This window comes from Phodopus roborovskii, unplaced genomic scaffold, assembly GCF_943737965.1.
Source record: "Phodopus roborovskii unplaced genomic scaffold, PHOROB, whole genome shotgun sequence".
Taxonomy (NCBI): domain Eukaryota; kingdom Metazoa; phylum Chordata; class Mammalia; order Rodentia; family Cricetidae; genus Phodopus; species Phodopus roborovskii.
In genome coordinates, this window is record NW_026126517.1 from 34,514,812 (window position 1) to 34,537,056 (window position 22,245).

Here is a 22,245-nt window from a genome sequence, read left to right on the forward strand (position 1 = left end):
CCTGTCTATGATTTCTTTAATCATTAATTTTTTTTTCTATATTAGCTTTTTTTTGAAACAGGATCTCACTAGTTCCAAGCTGGCCTCAAATTCAGAGATCTGCCTGTCTTTGCCTCCCAAGTGCTGGGATTCAAGGCATATGCCACCACGCCTAGCCCTCCATTAACTTTTTTAAAAAAATATTTATTTTTGCTGGGTGGTGGTATTGTCTACCTTTAATCCCAGCACTTGGAGAGGCAGAGGCAGGTAGATCTCTGTGAGTTTGAGGCCAGCCTGGTTTACAAAGCAAGTTCCAGGACAGGCTCCAAAGCTACAGAGAAACCCTGTTTCGAAAAACAAACAAACAAAAAGCCCAAAAATAAAAATTATTTCAAGTATGTGTGTGCCATGTACATGCAAGAGCCCTTGGAGGTCAGAAGAGGGCAGTAGATCTCTTGGAACTGGAGTTACAGGTAGCTCTAAACCAGGTCCTCTGCAAGAGCAGCCAATGCTCTAAATCACTGAGCCATTGTTCTAGCCTCTACATTAACTTTTGACTCATGTGTCAAGACTACTGCATGCTCCCTGTCTCTCAACCCAATAATGAAGACTAGTGCTTAGATTGTCCTGAAAGGATAGAAAACCTGTCATAGAAATAACTCCTTCACAGTAACTAGTCTTTCAGGTAAAAGGATAGTCTGACTTTTCATTTATAAAACACCTTTTTAATGTCCCCCAGTACTGACAGATGGGTGGGTGGTTTTGCCAACTCTTAATCTGGGTTGGGAAGGGGAACAGCAGAACCAGGGGAAAATGACTCTCCTAAGAAGCAGCCAACTCAGAGAATCAGTTGGATTGGGCTGAGAGGATAAAAGAGGATGACTGAACTCTTAACAGGAGAGAAATATGCTCCTGTGCAAACAGAAAGAAGCCAGGCAGGGGATCAAGCAGGAAGCCTTTGAGCACTAATGAAAACAGACCACTGTCTAGGGGATGGAGTGACAATACCAATCCCACAGTTAGGAAGAAAGCCAGGCTACAGATGCAGAAGCCAAAGGCTTATTACTGCCAAGTGTGGAAAAAAGGTGAAATATTAGCAAATGCCTCCAGACCCAAGAAGGCTTGGCTTTTGTTTTCACTTGGACTGGGGGTAGGGGATAACCCCACCAGACCACGCCTCTAAGACCTCAGGAGCCAGCACTACATTCCTCAGAGCCCTACCTCCCCAGAGACAGGAGCCTGACTTTAAAAGCAATTAAGTATCTAGGCTATTTTAGGATTACTCCTTGACCACCTGGAATATCTTATTAAAGCACAGCTCAGATGTCCAAAGCAATTTTAGTTCCCACTCCTCACTTTTCCTCAAGGCAAAAATTAACCCTTTTCCCTAGGGTTAAGTACAAGGGTGAAGCTACCACCAATTCTTTACTTGGGGTCTCTACATTCTGACACTTAAGACATTGTCCTAAAAAAAGAAAAAAAGGTAGAAAGAAAAGCTTTCTTCCTTAACACCTTTGTGCAAACTGATAACTCTTAGGAGCTTGCTGACCATTTCTGAAAAGACAAAACTATAATGCATTTCCCGTCTACTCTATAATCTAATAGATATGAGCCCCAAGGGCAAGGAGGTAGGCAAATTCCTAGGAACGGACCCTCAAAGTAGTCATTAGCAAAATCACCAGGCTTCAAAGGCACTGATCTCAAGCTCTTAGATAACAATTAATTGCTCTGAAATATAGTCCCTATCTAAAGAATATGGCTTTCCCCTCCCCAAATAAGCAGCACATAACCGCCCATCTTTGTCCAGATCCATGCCTCAGTATTATATGTGATATGTATGTGACAGCTTTACTGATGACCTGGCTGATGAAGGAAAGAAAAGCACTCCTGCACTTTTTCTAATTTTAACTGATTACAGGAAGCAATGAGACATAGAAGGGTAAGGGGCAGGATTACAGGAGAATCCTAAAGGGAGAGAGGAACTCTAGGAAGTAAAACAGATACTGTTGGAAGCTACACTATTGGGACTACAAAATCTTCCTGATAAGATCAGGATTACTGCTCTTAACTAAATCACTCTATCCCTGCAAGCACTAGAATTATAATTATCAGATGCTCACCTTCCGCTGTCAGGTAACTTTAGCAGGAACCAGAAAAAGCTTGCCCACCTCCCACTAGCAACAGAGATCATTCAAACTCGGTGGCTTGGAAAAAGAGCCAAGTGACACTTCAGCTTAAGTAGCACAAAGGGGGCAGGGTGGGAAAGGAAAGGACAGGATCCTACATTCTCACTGAGATGCAAAGTCATACCATGCAATCAGGAAGACTGGCAGAAATGAGGTGTTTCTATGAAACAAGGGAGAAAGATGAAAATGCAAAGTTGGTGATGAGAGGACCTGAGGCCAACGGGTGAAATGCAAGGCAGCTCCTCTTTGTGGAACCCTTTCCAAATTCTGAGCTGTTCCTTGTGCTTCTGACAAGACAGCTGACATGGCCACTAGAGTTTACTCAAAACTACAGAGCCTGTGAGAACAACTATAATGGGACACAAGAAATGGCTAAGCAATTAGGAGACTGGCCAGCCACTGCTCTGAAGGTCTCATAACACACAATTTAAATGTATACGAAGCGAACACTTAAGGGGGGAGGAGTCTATCATGCATCAGTTTATAACTTTTTTTAAACGTTTCTCTTATTTATTTATTTGGTCAGGGTTCTTGTGCAGCAAAATGGGATGGAACTTTCAATCTTCCTGTTTCAACCTCCCAAATGTTGGAAGGACAGACACGAGCTACTAGGCCCAGATTAACTTTTATTTTATTATTTATTTATGTGCATGTGCCCATGCAGGTAAGTATGTGCACATTTGTTTGGGAACACATAGAGGGTATCAGATCCAGGAGCTGGAGCTACAGGGGGCTGTCAGCCACCTGACATGGTGCATAGTCCTTACAGAGCAGCAAGTGCTCTGAACCAGCCATCTCTCTAGCCCTTTAAGGTAATTTTTTAAACTCTATGTTTATACTCTCAATTTTCCTATAATTGTTTTTCGTTAAGTGCCTATTCATAAACAGTGCTGTAGTTTTTTTTTGTTTTTTGTTTTTTTTAATTCTGAGGTAAGTGACTATAAAATCATGAGTAAGTAAGGGGTAAAATGCAGTTTTGTGGTTAAAAAGAGCTTGCTTAGCATGTACCAGAACCTAGGTTCAACCTTCAGTACTGTAAAAGAAATAAAAAAAGAAACCATGCATAAACACATCTTCATAACCAGGTGGTGGTGCATGCCTTCAATCCCAGCACTCAGTAGGCAGAGGCAGGCAGATCTCTGTGAGTTCAAGGTCAGTACAGTCTACAGAGCCAGTTGCAGGATAGCCAGGGCTATATAAAGACAGCCACAGTATTAAGAAAAAAGAAAGTTGAAGTACAATACAGAGGGTTCCTGTTTTTGTTAAAAATATAAACAAATTATGATTTTTAAAAAAAATCTGAAAAGGTATAGACTTACCAAGAAACTATCCCAAAGTCCAGCTGACTTTTATTTCATACATTTTAAAACTACTTGTCCTTTTTTCTTCTCAAATGTTTTAAAATACATTTGGCATACATTATTCAAGTCTGTAATCCCAGTACTTGGGAGGCAGAGGCAGAGGCAGGAGGAGTCTAAGTTTGAAGCCAGCAAAGGCTAGTCTCAAATTTTTTTAAAATATATTTTATTTAATTGAGACAGAATCTTACTATGTAACCCTAGCTGGCCTGCAGCTTTCTCTGTAGACCAGCCTAGCTTTGAACTCACAGAGATCCATCTGTCTCAGCCTCCCTAGTACTGGATTAAAAGTATGTACTAAATGAAAAAACAGAAAAGGAACATGACTGTTCACTGGTATGGTGGCGGAGGTTTATGTAGATATGTAGGAAAGCATAGCCAGAGGCAGACACGGGGACATCTGGGAGAGTCCAGAGTGGACATGTCCAGACTAGGCTGTGTGATGTAGGAAGAGGGGGAGGGGGAAGGAGAAGGGAGAGAGGGGACCAGGTGCAGCAGCCAGGAGGCCAAAGGTACAAAGAGAGCAGGCAACCAAAATGGTTAGATTAAATGGGAAAGAGCAGCCCAGCCCCCTGGGCTGGAGAGCTCAGGGTAGTCAATGTGGAATGTCAGCCAGGAAGGCCCTGTAACAGGTAGGGATTGAAGGATGAAGGGAGAACCTGGTGGCCATGTCCAATTTGATATGTTACATAAGCAACTCAGCCCTTTTTGTCCTGGGTTTGAAATCTAACACGTATCATTATTAATTAAATTTTAAAAACCACACTTTAGCATTTATTTAAATAACAAAAATTCTGTAGACTATTCAGTAATGAAAGCCAAGCACAAAACTGTATATAAAATAAAATAGTAAACACCCAGTAGGCATAAAATACAAAGGAAATACCACAAATGTTTACAGTTATATCTAAGTTGTATACTGTAGTTGATTGTTTCTTTTCTTTATAAATTTGAGTATTTTCCTAAAATGATTCCAAATGACTCCTACAATCAGAAAGAAAACACAGAAATTTTATAGACTGATTACTGAGACAGGGTCTTAAGCAGTCTAGGAATGGAGTATGTATCTGAGGATGACATTGAACTTTAGCCCTCTACCCTCTGCAGAAGTCAAGACATCACATGCCCATTCTATATGGTGCTGTGGATTGGACCCATAGCTTTGTGAATACTAGACAAGCTCCAGACCACAAAGTTATTTTTAAAGTGCTGAAACCCTTGAGAGACTATACCTCTCAGAAGGGTGCACAGGGCTGCAAGCCAGACTAGCCTGGGTTCACTGCCCAACCTCTCTCTGGTGGGACCTTAGACAGCCCACTTCCCTCTTTCCTCAGCTGTCAAAAAAAGGAACAAATGGGTATGATAGCAGGGCTTGCCTGATACCAGCTCAATGGCTCAATGAAATAAAGCCAGTAATTGTCACAGAGCAGGTCAAAAAACCCATAAGGAAAAAAAAAAAAAAAAAAAAAAAAAAAAAGCAAATAAAACCACCAGCAAGGATAATCTGATGTGGAAGAATTCTACTGACTTCCTGCAATTCTTAAAACAAAACAAAACAAAAACAAAACAAAAAAAAACCCAAAAAAACTACAGAAATGTTAGATGAAATTTAACTCTACACCTCCTACACAGAGCTAAGCAAGAAGTCAAGGAAGGGCTTCATAAGTGGGAATAGGAGCAAGTGCTAAAGCTAAAGGCTAAAGAATGTCTCCCAACTCGTTTCTAAATTTTAAATTATTTATTACTTTTTATATATTTATTATGTGGGGGGCATGTGAGCCTTGACCCATGTCTCCTTCCATTATGTGGATCCTAGGGGGACAAACTTAACTCAGAGATCTGCCTGCCTCTGCCTCTTGAATGCTGGGACTAAAGGCATGTGCTACCATGTCTGGGTCCCCCAGCTATAATTTTTAACAGGGCTGAGGATTGAAATTTAATAATTTTCCCCACCCCTAGAATTCAAGTTGCAGGTCTCAGGCATGTCAAGAACCAGTATTGAAATAACTACATAAAAAACAAACTGTGAAAAATTACATCTACTACTACCCTGAAAAAACCTGCACACCAGATCAGAGGCAGCATGGAACTTTGCCATCCCCACAGAGTACCAATTGAAAGTCAGGCTCTTACAAGGCACAGATCTACACTCCAAATCCACACCAGCCAAGCCAAAGCAACGAGCTAAGCAGGTGGAACCCCAGCAGAGGACAAAACAAAACACCCTTAAGTAGACAAGTCTTCCAGAAATAAACACCTACAAAATGAGTTTATGAAAAAAACAGAACAAATAAGCACAAGAGGAAATGAATCCTTATGCAGGAGGACAGGACAAAAGAAAAACATGCATCTGAATTTAAAAGCATGTATCAAAGGAATGGCCAAATATAAATACTTGAAAGAAAGCTTAAGCAAAGTCCTTTCACTCCTTTTGTATGTTTAAAGTTTCCATAACAAAAAAAGCATTGACATATCCTATGATTCATGGTTTTAAAAATTAAAGGAATTAGCTGGGGTGGGGGGTGGATGCCTTTAATCCCAGAGCTCAGGAGGTAGAGGCAGGTGGATCTCTTAAGTTTGAGGCCAGCCTGGTCTACAGAGCAGAGTAGCCTGGTCTACAGAGCAGAGTTCAGGACAGCCAGGGCTACACAGAGAAACCCTGTCTTGAAAAATAAGCAAACAAAAACTTAAAGGTATCTTAAGATGTAAAATAAAGAATGGAAATAATAGATAAAACAAGTGATTTTTTAAATGCCAAAAATATAAACATGATTAAAATAGACAATTTTTAAAAAGTGGAATAAAGAGATGAAGAGAGAATTTGAAATTAGAAAATTGAATGTGAAAAAGTAAAGGCTGTAAAAGATACCAGAAGACTGAATGATACAGTACAAATACTCTTTGTTAAAATTTTGACCAGGCTCTGGGGGTGCACACCTTTAATTCTAGCCCTCAGAAGGCAGAGGCAGTCAGATCTCTGTGAGTTAAGAGGTTAGCATGATCTACAAAGTTAAGTTCCAGGACCTCTAGGGCTATGTAGAGAGACCCTGTCTTAAAAAAAAAAAAAAATTTTTTTTTTTCAAGTGCTTTCTTTGAAAGCATGGGGATCTGAGTTTGATCCCCAGAACCCACAAACAAATATTAGGTATGATGGCACATGCTTGTGTTCTCAGCATTGGGGAGGTAGAGTTAGAAGGATCCCTGGGGCTTACTGGCCAGTGTTCCTGTTGATGTCACACACATCTAAGCATGCACCTGAACACACACATACTTGACCAAGAAAAAAAAAGTGGTAGTGGAAGGAGAGGAAATGACCACAAATCAGAACAGGGCTCTGATGGGACAGAGCAGGGCTCAAATGGGATAGATAGAAGAGAACCCAGAAGCCGGGCATTGGTGGTGCATGCCTTTAGTCCTAGCACTTGGGAGGCAAAGGCAGGTGGATCTCTGTGAGTTCAAGGCCAGCCTGGTCTACAGAGTGAGTTCCAGGATAGGCTCCAAAGCTATACAGAGAAACCCTGTCTCCAAAAAAAATAAAAAAAAAAAAAAGAGAGACAGCCCAGAACTAGAACACTACTGTCAAGCACCAGATAGTAGATTAAAATCTTAAAAACCAAGATTTACAAAGATAAGCAACAGACTCACAATACACCACACAGTCCAACAAGAAAAAAAGTGTCAAGAAAAACAAAACAAAACAATGGTCAGTGCAGGGAACTGGGACCTAAAGAGCTATAAATATGTACAAAAGGGCAGAATAAAGATATGAACAAACAGGTCATACTCATCATGGCTGATTTTATTACAAACTTAAAAACTCAGTAAAGGCTGGATGGTGGTGGCACGAGCCCTTAATCCCTGCACTTGGGAGGCAGAGGCAGGCAGATCTCTGAGTTCGAGGCCAGCCTAGTCTATACAGTTGAGTTCCAGGACTGACTCTAAACATACAGAGAAACTCTGTCTCAAAAAAAAAAAAAAAAAAAAAAAAAAAAAAAAAAAAAAAAAAAAAGGAAAAAGAAAAATCCAAAAACTCAGTAAAGAAATAAATGAAAGTAAAGCTAGAGAACAGAATATAAGTAATGGTGAAGAAAAATATAAATAAACTTGTTAAGTATAAAGAATTGACTGTTAGATGTTGATGATCCCTCCTGGAAGGCATCACCATCCCTGTGCAGTGGGGGGGGGGGGCAGAGGGGAATGAGAGGGAGAGGTTGGGGGTCATGGGAGACAAAGAGGGATAGGGATTGATATGTAAAATAAGAAAAAAAAATAAAAAAACAGCAATGTACATAAAATAAAGATGAATAATAAAAAAATAGGCGTACTATATATATTTAAGAAAAACAAGAATTGACTTTTAAGGGGAAAAAAAATTAGAGAAAAGCAAAAACAAACTGGAACTAAAGCACAAATCCCAAGGGGCTCCAAGACATAACTGGAGTGTCAGAAGTTAAAAACAAATTTGTTAGGCACTATGGCTTACTAAAAAGATAATAGATGCAAATTACAATCTAAAAGTAACCAATAAAAATGTGCTGATGGTAAGTAGAGGGTGGGGTGAGGCTCAGTGGGTATAGGCACTTGCCTTCCAGCCTGACAACCTGGTTCCATCCCTAGAGCCACAGGGTACAAAGGGAGAAATGAATCCTGCAAGTTGACCTCTGACTTCCACATGTACACCATGGCATGTATTTGTACACTTACATTCTAAATAAATATAATTTTAAAAATGCCAGTCATCTCAGCTACTCAGGAGGCTAAGGCAGGAATATGACTCAAGCCTCAGAGTGAAGGACCAATCTAGGCAAAAGTGAAACCCATATTTCAAAAAAATAAAAAGTAACCAATAAAAGAATAAAAAGTATAGTTTCTAAAACCATATAAGAGATAAAGAATAAATAAAGATAACAACTAAATAAATGAAGACAGAAATGGAGAAAAACAAAAGAGGAGCATTCTTAAATCAGAATCAAGAGGGTAGAAACAGATCCATACTTGGAACTGGGGATGTGGATGTGCAGCTCAGTGGTACAGCACTTGCCTGGCATGCACAGACCCTGAATTTTAAAAGAAACAAGAAACAAAACTACGTGTACCAATCCCAATAATCAAACACTAACAAAAAGGGCTAATTTTGTATTAGAATATTTTAATTAATCTCTCTTAGAACCTGATCATACAAAAAACTTAGAACATAAGGAAGATCTAAGTAAATACAAATTAACAAACTCAATCCAATAGATAAAGATAACACTGTATCTATCAAGTAGGGAACACACTTTGTTTTCAAGGACATTTATAGAAATTAGTCATATCTAAGGTTAAGAAAAAGATTATCTTATATTTCAGAGACTCAAAAGCATACCAATACTCAAGGATCAAAATTTATAGAATACAGCAAAATTGAGATAGATTCAAGAAAAGTATAGCATAAGATGTTAAATAACAAGAATTCTGGAAAATGTGATACAGCTACAATGGCTTAAGAGAAAGCAAACTGTGTAAATAAAACTGATCAACAGATTTTATCAACCTCAAAAAAAAAAAAAAAAAAAAAAAGAGAGAGAGAGAGACAATTTAGTGGTTACCAGGGGCCAGCAGGCAAGGAAGGCTGAGACAGAGCAAAACATGATTTCTAGGGCAGCAAATTTGTTCTGTATCTTGGTAATACATATCATTATACATTTGCTAAACCCACAGAATGTACAATAAGAATGCATCCCAAAGGCTGGCAAGATGGCTCAGAGAGCAAAGATGGTCACCACCAAATCTGATGATCAAATTTGATCTCTAGGACTTATACAGTGACAGATTCTAACAAGTTAACCCACTGATCCCCACATATTCACCATGGGCTGTACATATTCAGAACCCCCCTCCCCATACACACAAAATAATGTCATGAAAGCTATTTTGTAATAATTTCTTTCCTTTAATGATTTATTATGTATATAGTGTGCTGCCCAGAAACAGGTACCAGGTCTCATTATAGATGGTTGTGAGCCACCATGTGGTTACTGGCAATTGAACTCAGGTCCTCTAGAACAGCAGTCAGTGCTCTTAACCTCTGAGCCATCTCTCCAGCCCTTGTAATAATTTCTTTAAAAAAAAAAAAAAATTCACCCTAATGTCAAGTACAAGCTTGGTGGAATAACGTATCAATGTAATTTCCTTGATAATAAACATACTGATGTAAAGTTAGATAAAGATGAAGGACAGGGAGGAGCAATAATCACTGTACCTTCACTTAATTTTACTATAAAAATCTTCTGAGTTGATAATCTATTTTAAAAAAATGTGGTTAGCAGGATACCTCAGTCGGTAAGGCCACAAGGTAGAAGGTGAGAGCCAGTTCCCACAGGTTGTCCCCTGATCTCCAAATGTGCTCTCCACCCCAACACAGAAAATAATGTAATAATAATTTTTAAAAAGGTTTAGAGTAAGCTGGGCTTTGGTGGCACATCCTATAATCCCAGCACTCTGGAGGCAGAGGCAAGTGGATCTCTGTGAGTTTGGGGCCAGCCTGGTCTACAGAGCTAGTTCCAGGACAAGAGGCTCCAAAGCAATACAGAGAAACCCTGTCTTGAAAAACCAAAAAAAAAAAAAAAAAAAAAAAAAGGGTTTAGAGCAGATGAGGCAGACATTTAACATTGCCATCTCCCTACCCCCCCCTACCCTATGCCACAGGCAAGAAATGGAACCAGCCACATAAAAGCAGGGTAAATAAGTAAAAAAAAAAAAGTAAAGCAGATTATATTAAAAGAAGGTAGAAGCCCCTGTGGCCTGCTCAAAACCATGCCTATAGGCTACTTTAAGACCTTGTAGCTAATATTTGCCATATGATTGCTCCCCTGCCCTCCTGAGGGTCACCCACGAATGCTTTGGTCTGTTCATTAAACCTGAACTTAATAATTTACTTTGATTGGCTTATTCTATTAGTAGCTGCAGATATCCAATAACCTGGGATTCACAACTTATCATAGATTATTGAAAGATAATCAGCAACAGAATTCAAGAAGACTGTAATTTTTTGTTGATTGTTTGGGAATTTCATATCATGCACCTAATTCTGCTCACCTCCCAGTCTCCCTCCGCATATCCTCCCCTCAGCCCTGCAGCCCACCTCACAAAAGAAAATGTTAAAAAACAAAACAAAATGAAGCAAATAAACAAGCAAAGACAAACAAACAAACAAAGGTAGAAGCAGCAAAATATGGAGGCCTATTTCTGCTGGAATACAAAGTAAGTGTGATTTCTGTCCTCACAGAGCTGACCATGTAGTCTAGTGGTTCATCTAGTCTGTGGGTTGAACAACCCTTTCATGGGGGTCACATATCAAATATCCTGAGTTTCAAGTATTTACATTACAATTCATAACTTAGCAAAATTAGTTATCAAGCATCAACAAAAATAATTTTATGGTGGAGGTCACCACAACATGAGGAATTGTATTAAAGGGTAATAGCAAAGAAAAAAAATATATAGGGAAGCAACAGCAAAAATAACCAGAAAGGAAGAAAACTCAAGGCTGTCAAATGCCTCAGCTAGTAATAAAGCACAAATGACACTTTTGGAAAACAGCAGGTTCTGCCTAATGAAACCATGCATGGACATCAGGGCTCCTCAGCCTTAGTACGTTTGATCAGACAATTCTTTGATGGGAGTGAGCAAGTCTTGTCCAATACTCTGTGTGATGTGTAGCAGCCTTCATGGCTCTTCTCACTAGATACTAAGAGCATACATCTGCTTCTGCATTCAGGCACTACCACTGCCAAGTGTCAATCAAGCAGTAAAGAATCAGTTCCAACTGAGAGCCACTGATCTAGACAGACCATGATTCCAGACACTGGGGCATGAAGACACACTACAGAGAAAAACGGAGAGAGCCTACCACCTTTTCTTTCCAGTCAACAGTTTAAACAAGTTTTGCAAAACCCTTCAAATATTTTGCTTGAAGTACTTACCAGATATATACCAGAAACAGCAGGCCTAATGATGGGCCCACACAATAGAGTAATAGATCCTGGAAAGCAGTTTGTCAGAGCATTAGAAGAAAGATGACAAATTATAAGCTAATTACCCAGCAAGAATTAATCTCACACAGTAAAACAAGACTAATTTGATTTTTTTTTTTTTTTTTTTTTTTTTTTTTTTTTGTGATAGTCTCAAGTAGCACAGCCTGTCCTCAAGGTCAATTTTACATTCCAAATGCTAGACTGCAAAAGTGTATTACCATGTCATTTATGGGATACTGGGGCTCAAGCTCAGGGTTTAATTGTACTGGGTGAGCACTCTGCCAACAGATCACACTCAAGCCCATTTCTACTTCTGTATGCCATTAAGAAACTACACACAAATCCAATGATTTAGTTAAACAAAAAACTAATTCTAAACCAAATCATGCTCCTTTCTGTCTACATCAAACTAAACAATCCTTCCCACCTGCCTTGGAGCTTCCTTGGCCTCTATCCTGTAGAGGCACTGTCATAGGCTGAAGATACAGCAAACAGCTCCCAGATGTTCAGAACTGACAATACCCTGTTCTCATTAACATGTAATCAGCAAGCTTTAAGAAGGGTCAGGAATTCTTCAATTGCAAGTTTTATGAAATAAGACTCTTCCATCCCAAGGGGCAACTCTGAACAAAGCCTTGTACAACACAAGAGACTGAGGAGGGGCCAATTTTTATTGAGCAATGAACCCCAGTAAATTTCAGTGCTTTGCACTGGGCTGGCAATGCAAAGCAACACAGAGTAACGAAAGTGTTTGGCAAAGTATGTAGAAAACCAGACATATAAACTTTAGCTCCCACATTACTATCAAACTATCCCTCATCTTCCTGTTCTGCAGAAGGAAAGTTAGCTCCACTAATGGGCTCAAGACAAAGCCTGTATTGCTGAAACACCCACTATCCAGGCAGCAGAAGACCACCCCTAAAGGCCAGCACCCTGCCCCCCAAAGTTGGCTGTGTGATCTCCTTTGAGAAAAGGGACACTCAGTTCTTTGTTGTCTTGTTTTACAATTATTTACTCTGCCCATAGAAATCTGACGGGTTTTAGAATGCTGGGCTCCATAGTATTATCCATCTTCCCATCACCCTGGTGTCAGAGAATGAGCTAGGCCTTAGAAGCAAATATTTTGCAAGACTTGCTTTAAGAAGAGAATCCATGAGGTAATTTTGACCCTATGTGCTGTAAGAACAGGATTTCAGAAACAAAGGATAACTGTGTAGCTCTTAAGCTTCTCAGTTTGCAAATGCCTGCCCCAGTCCCTTACCAACTCCTGTAAAACACTTCTTGAGAATTCTATACTATGCTATACAGAGGGGGTTAAAATCACCTCTTCTACTTTGGTATGTATATGAATGTTTGAAAAACCACATTTGTTTTAGAATATCTGTATCACAGAGCTAAGTTACTGCATCCCACCTCCAACCCTACCTTAAGGTTGCTGCAGTACTATTTATTGCTAGACGCCTGGCTCCTTCAGGGAGAGACATGACTGTAGCAGATAGCCCTGGTACAAAGACTCTGTTTAGAATAAAGGACACTATAACTCATTAACAATTAAGATCTTGTGTCAACTGTAAAAGGCCTTTGAATCGTTGCTGGAGCAAGTGCTACTTAACTTCTTCCCTCCAAAAGTTAATTACTTAAAGAACAAAAGACCGGAGAACAAAAACAGCCAGCCTCATGGTCTGATGGTTTTTAAAGGCTCTCTCAAAGCTACGTTTTTAGTCTTCTGTCCAAAGCTTAACTAAACATAAACACACACACACACACACACACACACACACACACACACACACCCTCTCAAGCACATTACTTGTTTAGAAAATGTTTAACACACACACACACACACACACACACACACACACACACACACACACACCCTCTCAAGCACATTACTTGTTTAGAAAATGTTTAAGGGCTGGTGAGAAGGTTCAGCATGTAAAGAAACCTGCCACCAAATCTGCCAACCTGAGTTCCATCCCTAGGATCCATGTGGTAGATGGAAAGAACTGACTCCTGTTCTCTGACCTCTACTTCAAGGCACCCCTACACATGTACCTACTTACACTACAACACATATTCTCTCTCTCTAAAGTTAATTAAAGCAAGATTTAAAATAAGGGAGGAGGGTGGGGATGCTGGCTCATTTGATAAAGGCAACTGTCACTAAGTCAGCTTGGGTTCAATCCCCAAGCCCCACATGGTGCAAAGAGAAAAATGACTCCCAAAAGTTGTCTTCTGACCTCCATATACCACTATGGCATGTATAAGCCCATGTATACACACAAAATCAGTAAAATGTAGTAAAAAGAAAAAGCAAAGGAGGAGCTCACAGACCAAACTGAAACACTAAGTATACAAGAGGAACAAGAAGTGGCCAAAGGTTTTAAGACATTGTTACTCATTATTTCCCTAACAGAGTTCTTCTCTACATTCAGAAGGAAGGTAAATTTAGAATGAAGCATGAGACCTTAGCTATTCTGGCATTTATGAAAACATTTTTGGCAGGTGTTCTGCCAACAGTCTATATTTAATATGTATGCCTTAAATGAACTCAAAGGGTTTGAGCTGCCAACAGCCAGCCTCCAGAGCACTGAGCTGTGCAGCCACGGGGTGGCTGCCATACAGAACACTGGACTGGGCGCCCTGCCACAACATACACGTGTGCACACACACGCCAGTCCTGAAGAGTCTTTTTTTTCAAAGCTCTAATGGCTTGACCTCAACACCTGCTGCACTTCCTGAAGACAGACAGGCTCTGGAGCTCCACTCGTTCCTTACACACGGCTGCACTTTCTAGGAATGACCGCACACACACACACAGAGGCTGGCCAGCTGCCAAGGCGGGGGCAGCAGCCGCCTCGGGCCTGAACTTTCCCAGCGCTGTCAGGGCGGTTCCGGCTATGAGCTGACTCAGCGGCCAGGATGGAACTGTGCCAACCACACAGCAGTGCAGGGGCTGCCGGCAATTCACAGATGTTTTACTAAACCAAAGAAATCAGACAGGAGGCAGATCTGGGCTGGTGGCCAGGTGCTGCTGTCGTGGAAGCTAGGATTCTGATTCTAGCCTTAGCTGGGCTGCACAGTTCACCCTAGATCTCCCTTGGGTTATCTGTGTCTCTCATTACATTCTCTGCTTCAGAGGGATGCATAGGATTCGGGAGAGAAAGGCACAACAAATGTACAAGACGACTTCCGCAGCACATCTGCCATGTGCTTGGCACCAGACAGGCATTCATATGGTTCACTGGCTCTCTCTTTACAACATCCTTGAGAAATGCCTTCTTACTAGCAGTACTAGTACTGTTTTTACTCTGTACCCCAAGATGGCCTCAAACTCATAACCCTCTTGTCTCAGCCTCACAAATTTAGGGTTTTTGAGTATAAACCATACTTAGCTTCATTATTTTCAACCTGCAATTGATAAAACACTGGCTCAGAACAATTTAGAATGCTACCAAAAGATCACTGAACAGACATGGAAGTGATGGGATTAGACCCTACTGTTGGCACTGCTGTTATAAAACTCAGGTAAACTGCACAGGATTCCTTGAGTCAAAGATGCCTAGTTTTCAGCTTCCAACTCTGAATTTCCAGGTGTTCTTTTGTAAGCCATAGCTCTTCACAAATGGCTTCTAAGTAGCACTACTGGACTATACAGTTTATGTGTAAACTCAGAATATCTAGGTAATAGTGGTCATATCACGAATATTCTGTCTATATTACCAACAAGCTACTCTGGAACAATTTACCTTTATTCTCATACTTTGAATAATGAAAAACTGCAGTGCAGATCACAAAGAAATTATAAAGACAAAGGCTTAGTTGAGAAGAGATCCCTTAGGCCCCACCCTCCAAAACAATTCATTATTAGGACTCCACTATCTGTCTGCCTTTATAAAAAAGCTTCCTACTAGAATACTGGAGGCCCAGTCCCTAGCATCATCAAACTCTTAGCTCCACCCTCCCAAAGAAACAAGTAAAACTCCCTACAGTTGACTCTGATATGCTATCATGTTGGAACCAATTTCAACTTTCTCTGAGTAAAAAAGGGAATTCCAAGGTCTCCCTTCCTTCTTTTTTCCTTTCTGGTTTTTCTCTGTTTAACAGTTCTGGTTGTCTTGGAACTAGCTCTGTAGACCAGGCTGGCCTTGAACTCAGATTGGGACTGAACCAGTGCTGGGATTAAAGGCATGAGCCACCATGTCCTGGCCCTTCCCTCTTTCTAACCAGGTAATGTAAAGATAAAACAGAATTATGTTTATAAGGCTCTCTGTTGAGAAATATACATAAGTGCTTTTTAGCAGCTATATTCAACTTCAAAACAACAAAAGAACATGGGTTTACTTGGAGTTAAGCAACTTGTATGGAAAATTATTCTACATTACTACTAGGAAAACTTATTAGAACCATGAATTTCATTATTTAAAATTTTTTAGACAAGGTCTTACTATATAGTCCTGGATGGCCTGGAACTTAGTATTCAGACCAAGCTAGCCTTGAATTCACAGAGATCTGCTAGTCTCTGTGAACCAAGTACTGAGATTACAGGTGTATAACACCACTCCCAATTCCTTTACTTTTTATTTTATTATTATGATACTATTTGTATTATATTATCCCCTGGTTTTTGAGACAGAGTTTCACTCTAGAACTCATGGTCCTCTTGTACCACCGCCTCCTAAGTGCTGGAATCACAAGTGTGAACCAACCACTTTGTTTTTTAGACAGTCCTAATGAAACACAGCTGCTACCTCATTCTTCCCTTAAAATAAATAAATAAATAAATACAGATTCTTTAGCAGAAATTTGGAATAAACAATATTAACAGTAACGTATGCAATCTAATGCTTTAATAAAAAAGAACTATCACTTATTATTTTGGGGGTCCTTGAGGCTGAATCTAGTGCCTTACACTATCATGGAGTCACACCCTCAGTTCAAGCAAACAAATGCTGAGAAAAATGTACATCTATTCAGATGTAGGTCAGTGACATGGGGTAAGAAAACACAGATCCACCTCCTGCCCATCCAGCATACTCTGTATCTGACTTATAGGTAGAACAACTGGCTTCCCATAACACAAAGACTGACCTGCTTAAGCTGCTCATCCAGACTCCAGCTCGGCTGCCCAACTGTGGGGACAGAAGCTGGGCCCTTGGAAGCATCTTTGGTATGGTCTTCATTAGCTGCTTGTCCCTGTGGTGGGAGTTCAGGGGCTGGAAGCAGGCTGGACATGGGTGCTACTCTGGGGTCTTGGCGAGTTGCTTTTTGTACATGGAAATATTTGGATGCAGCCTGGGCCTCTTTTTCAACCACTTCTGCAACATCATCATCTCCATCTTCGTCTTCCAGACCTCCTTCCTCTTCCTCAGGCTCAGAGTTGATGTTGCTCTGCTCAAATACTTGGGTCACTGGTGTGGCTGGCGTAACTCTAGCTAAGGGACCCAGAGCAGGGCTAGCGGAAGGTCTCCCGGGTGTGATAGAAAGGAGAGTAGGCTGGGTGGCTAGTTTGGGGGCATACAGGAACTGTGCTTCTCTTGTCTGCGGGTTCTGCTTGTCTCTGGCATCCATCTGTAGAGGAGCCTGGTGTGGCTGCTTCTGTTGCTGCTGCAGAGGCTCCATTACTGTCTCAGGCTTCACCCACACACTGGCATGGCTCTCAACCTGGGCACAGCCCAGCAGGCACACTGGGTCTATATTTTAAGTGAGTAACCAAAACCACAAGGGAGGAAGAGGGGGGAAAAATATGTAAAACAGGTATAAAAGATTTTCTTTTCTCCAGTAAAGTTCTGAACTAAATGCTTCTAAACCTGATTTTCAAGATGAGTACGTTGTAGGGGTTTGGAGGGTGAGGAGGGAAAGTTATAAAGAAGAGAAGAGGATCAAAGACGAGGAAATAGGAGGCAAGTCTCAGTAGTGGTAGACTTAAAGTTGCTTCTTTAAAAAAGGAAATCTAGAAGATATTTAAGCCTGCTAACAACTGAGCACTCATCTTTTACTCCCTATATTATCACACAGCTATCTATTGGGCTTGCACTGTACAGGGGTGTGAATTATGAAATTTACAGTAATAATTATGAAAATTGCAGTTAACAAAGGCAGAGAATGGCTTGACTGCAGAAGAAAGAATATGGCTTATATCCCCAGGCCCTTTGGAGAAGGAGATTCCTACTCAATATGGACACAGAATTATAGCAGGCACACAGAATGACTTTTCTGATGGAAACAGCAAGACCAAGCAAACTGCTCTTGGTTTAAAACTTCACAAATTTCCCAGATCAAATTGCTAACCAGCTTGTTGAGTGGACTGAACCAGGCTAAGTGGACATTATAGCCTCCAAAAGAATCCGGTTTCAACAACATGAAAGAAGGAGACATGCAAGGAGGCAAGAGTCTCAAATTGCAATCTTCCCTCAAAAACAAACAAGGGTGGGAAGAGAATTCCTCTGGAGATTTTAAAGTTAATTAATTTGAAACAGGTACCAATATTGTCTAATCAAGTCAATTTTTTTTTTTTTTGTTACAAACCACAAGTAAATCTCTTCACATCCTCTTTCTTTCTGATTCACTTCAACTGTATTTATTCTATGAATACAGTAAGAAAAGGCTTGCAGTCCCAAAGTATTCTGGGGGCAGGTTTATCTGCATTCTTACCCACCGGTCTCTAAACACTAACCCCTTTCACACCCTTCCACCTCTAACCCTTCCCAGGCTCCCACCTTCAACAAACCTCACTTAAATTATACTTTCTCACAAGTCTTCCTAAGTGAATGGATTACCATGCCAGAGCAAATTTTAGGGTGAAGAGCACTGGCAACAGAGTGTGCAATTTTGTTGCCACATGAAAGGGGAAGCTGTACTGTGCAGGTTGGGACTTGATATTTGCATTGTCCCAGTGTTTTAGGACTGAGTTGGAAGATGAAATGAAATCATCTTGAAATGAACAAGAAAATGCAAACTTTTCCATCTTCAAAAATTCCCGGGGGGGTAATCCCTAACCCCCCCCCCAAAAAGCAAGCTTCGATTTACAAATTTTTACATGCTTATAGGGGTACAATTTTTTAAAGCTAGGAAAAAAAAAACCAATTAAAAAAAAAAAAAAAAAAAAAAAAAAACCTAAAGCCATGCTAGACAATTTTCAATTTGTTTCTTAGAAGCACTTGGTTGAAGCTTTCAGAAGCGGTTAAAAGTTTCAAATTCCCATTTGCCTCTTATTGCCTGTACTTCCTCTAAGCAGTTTAGAAAGTTTAAGTTATGCCTGCAGCAATACTTTCATTCTGCTTTCGTTCTTATTCCGTAAGGAAACCTGAAAGGATTTACACCCCGTTGGCAGAAGTATTCACTTAAAATAAAAACCAATTTGGGAACAAAAATACAAAAACAAAACACACCACAGAAGAGTAACAAGCAACTCACAGGTCATCTGAAAATATTCATATAATCACTGAAGTCAACCAACTCCTATCAGTCATTGTACAAATGTTTCTCGTCTGTTTGGCACCATCTCTGTAGGCTGCCCTTAGCAGAGGGGGAGGTAGCCCATAGCCTCTTTATTTAGTAAGACAGAGATGACTCGGTGCTACAGCTCAATTGGCACATTTTCCCTCAGAGAGCCCATCTCATCCTAATCTCTAAGCAGCCAATGATCTAAACAATACTAGCCACATTTAGAGAACTTAACACTTCAGAAATCTATATCACTTCATCCCTTCATACCCGGCTCTGTCCTCTAAACTTCCCGACCTCCAAACCGGGCGCAACGAACTGCTTGCCGCTTGAGCCCGGCCTTGCTGACCACTCTCTTACCTTCGTCTCCAGCCGGTCTCTCCCCCACTCCCTCGAGCCCCTCTTACCATTCTTCACCCCCCTCCCAATGGAGCCCTATCACTTTTACTCCCACCAAGCCCTCTCTGCCAATCTCCAGGCTCTTCACCAAGCACCCCAAACCCACCTAAGCTCGCCCTGAGGTTCCCCGGGGGTTCCTTACCTTTCCCATCCCTTTATCTCAAACCACTTCTCTGGGCACCGGGAGGATCGGGCTCCTCCCGGCGCTCGCACTTTTCCTCAGCGGTTCCCCCGCTTCGCTGGCCCGCGTCTCCCCTACACACCTGCCTCGGCTCCCATTTCGGTCCCCTCCACCTGCCACAGCCCCGCTCCCGCTGCGGCTGAAAGAACCCAGACCGGCGCCGCTCACCTATGCGCAGCGTTCCTGGCTCGCGGGTGGTGAGGAGGCAGCCGCTCAGGCCCCGGCGCAGCAGCTGAGCCTGGGACTCCTCCGCAGCTGGGGGCCACAGCCGGGGCGGGGCCCACACCGGAAGCGGTGCCGCGGGGGCCGGGCCGTCGGCCCGGGGCGGGGGAGGGGCAGGCGGGGGCGGGGCCTCACGGATAGGGGCGGGGCCTGAGGCCGGAAGCAGCTAAAAAAGGAAGGAGGTGGGGGAGTGGGGAACTAGGCGGATGTGACTCCTAGGGACCGCCCTCGGGTTGGAACGGGTGGGCGGAAGCTATTTAAGGCGGGCGGAAGCTTCAGCCAATGGGAAAGCGCAGACATAGAGGAGTTCCGGTGGGAGTGCTTTCGCGGGGAGTTGAAAAAAGCAGAACTAAACACATCTGCTGTTTTCACGCTGCGCAAGTTGGACGTTGCCTGCCGTAAGTAAAAGAGAGCCATTAAAAGTGCAGTCTTCATCAAGCATTCCCGCTTTTTTTTAAAAATCATTTTTCTCTGAACTTATTAGACTGAGATTTCCCTGCCTCCAGGGGCTGCTGCAACCCCTGGATCACCACCTCCATATTCAACCCCACCCTGGTCACAGGAGTTAATACTTTCTTTCCAAAGGTTCTCAAAGGTATATGCCGAATCCCGGCACCGCTCATAAAACAAAAAACAAAACAAACACCTCCCTTTTTCGATACTTGGTTGTGGTGAACATCAGTCAGTTTATGAGTGCACCTCCGTGTTTTAACTTCCTCAGCTCTAACCATCTTTCTTGATCCAGAATCTAATAAGGCCTATTTAACATTAACCCTTACACTAAGTTTTTCAATCCCAGCCTAAAACCTGGGATTTTATCAGGTCTTCCCCTCCTCTTTTTCCCTTCCTCTCTCCCTCCCTCCCTCCCTCCCTCCCTCCCTCCCTCCCTCCCTCCCACCTTTCTTTTCTTTCTCTTTCCAATCCCAGCCCAAAACCTGGGATTTTAGCAGGTTCTTTTCCTTTTTCTTTTTCTTTTCTTTATTTTTTTCTTTTCTTTCTTTTTTTTTCTTTTTTTTGAGACAAGGCCTCTCACTAAATCAATAACCCACCTATTTATCAAAAATAATTGACCAGCAAGCTCCAAGAATCCTCTTGTTTCTACCTCCCCAGCACTAGGAGTACAGGTATGCACCACACTTGACTTTTTACTTAGGGGTATCCAAATTTAGGTCCTTAGTTTTTGATACCAAACACTTTACTGACTAATCCATCTCCTCAGACCCTGATAAAGACTTCTTTCTTTTCTTTTTTATTCCTTCCGTGTGTGTGTGTGTGTGTGTGTGTGTGTGTGTGTGTGTGTGTGTGTGTTTTGTTTGTTTGTTTTTCAAGACAGTGTAGCTTCAGAGACTGTCCTGGAACTAGCTCTGTAGACCAGGCTGGCCTCAAACTTACAGAAATCTGCCTGCCTCTGTTTCCCCGAGTGCTGGGATTAAAGGTGTGAGCCACCAAAGCCTGGCTGACTTTGTCTTTTTTGATTTTTAAAAATTTCATTGTTTTTAGTGTGTATCAGGGCACTGAGCCATTTCTTCCCACCTTGCTCAAGACTTGTAACATAATTCTTCTTTGACTTTATCATTGCTCAAGAATTGTAACATAACTCTTTGACATTATCAGAAACGCCAATCTGCTGAAAGCTTCTACTTTATCTCTTCTACATTAACCTCCTCCACTTCCTTATCCTAGATTCAGTGGCATATCATTACAACCTGTGTTTCAATCCCCCAAACATTGCTTTTTCTCAACTAAGATCTCTACCCAGAAGAGACTTTAGAATTTTCATACCTGTGTCTTGCCATAAAAAATGATTCGATGGAACAGATTGGAATCACTAAATTATCCATTTAAAATGAATTCTAAATGGTTGCTTCAAAGTTCATTACATTCTTCTACTCAGCTTGATCCTCACTAGCTGTGAATCTCTAACTCCGTATTCACGTACACCACTTCCCCTGATTACCATACCATATAAGTAACAGAAAATGTAGGATGCTCTAAAATCTAGAAATCTTCTTGCATTTGTTCCCAGCCTGCCTTTCCCTTTTATAAATCACACAGTCAAAAATACCAAATTCCTTGTGCATGCCTGGCAAGGTCCTCACCTCAGTATTTATTGAGCAATAGACAAAACTCATTTCCTTCCTTCAGTGATCTTTACTGGTTCTGGAGAAAGAAAGCAAAATACTTCGTGTCAGATAAGTGCTAAGCAGAGCAAAGCAGGGTAAAGATTAAACAATTGTGTCAGGCAACTTCTATTTTTAGGTGCTGGAGAAGAGCTCATTGATAAGGTGCCCTTACACCAACTTGATAGGGGTGAGCCACATCTAGTGGATATCTACAGAAAGAATGTGCAAGCAGAGGAGACAGTATTTGAATGCTCTAAGGGTAAGAACGTGTTTAACAGGTTAATAGGAAGAGGAATACTAACAGTAACAAGAAAACAATACTCATAGCAAACCACC

At 41.3% G+C, this 22,245-nt stretch overlaps 1 protein-coding gene across 2 annotated transcripts in view; it reads right to left on the reverse strand.

Moving 5' to 3' along the window:
• Arid3b (AT-rich interaction domain 3B) overlaps window positions 1–19,868 on the reverse strand; it is a 45,419-nt gene extending 25,551 nt beyond the window's left edge. Inside the window, exons 1-2 of one of the 2 annotated variants that reach the window (XM_051197580.1) lie at window positions 19,733–19,868; window positions 16,630–17,231 (exon numbers count right to left, since the gene is read on the reverse strand). In XM_051197580.1, the coding sequence (XP_051053537.1) occupies window positions 16,630–17,160 (531 nt within the window). In that variant the 5' untranslated portion in view covers window positions 17,161–17,231; window positions 19,733–19,868. Of the gene's footprint in view, window positions 1–16,629; window positions 17,232–19,525; window positions 19,686–19,732 lie in introns of those variants that run through there. The other variant, XM_051197579.1, reaches the window with a different exon arrangement.
• Between the last annotated feature and the right edge of the window lie 2,377 nt (window positions 19,869–22,245).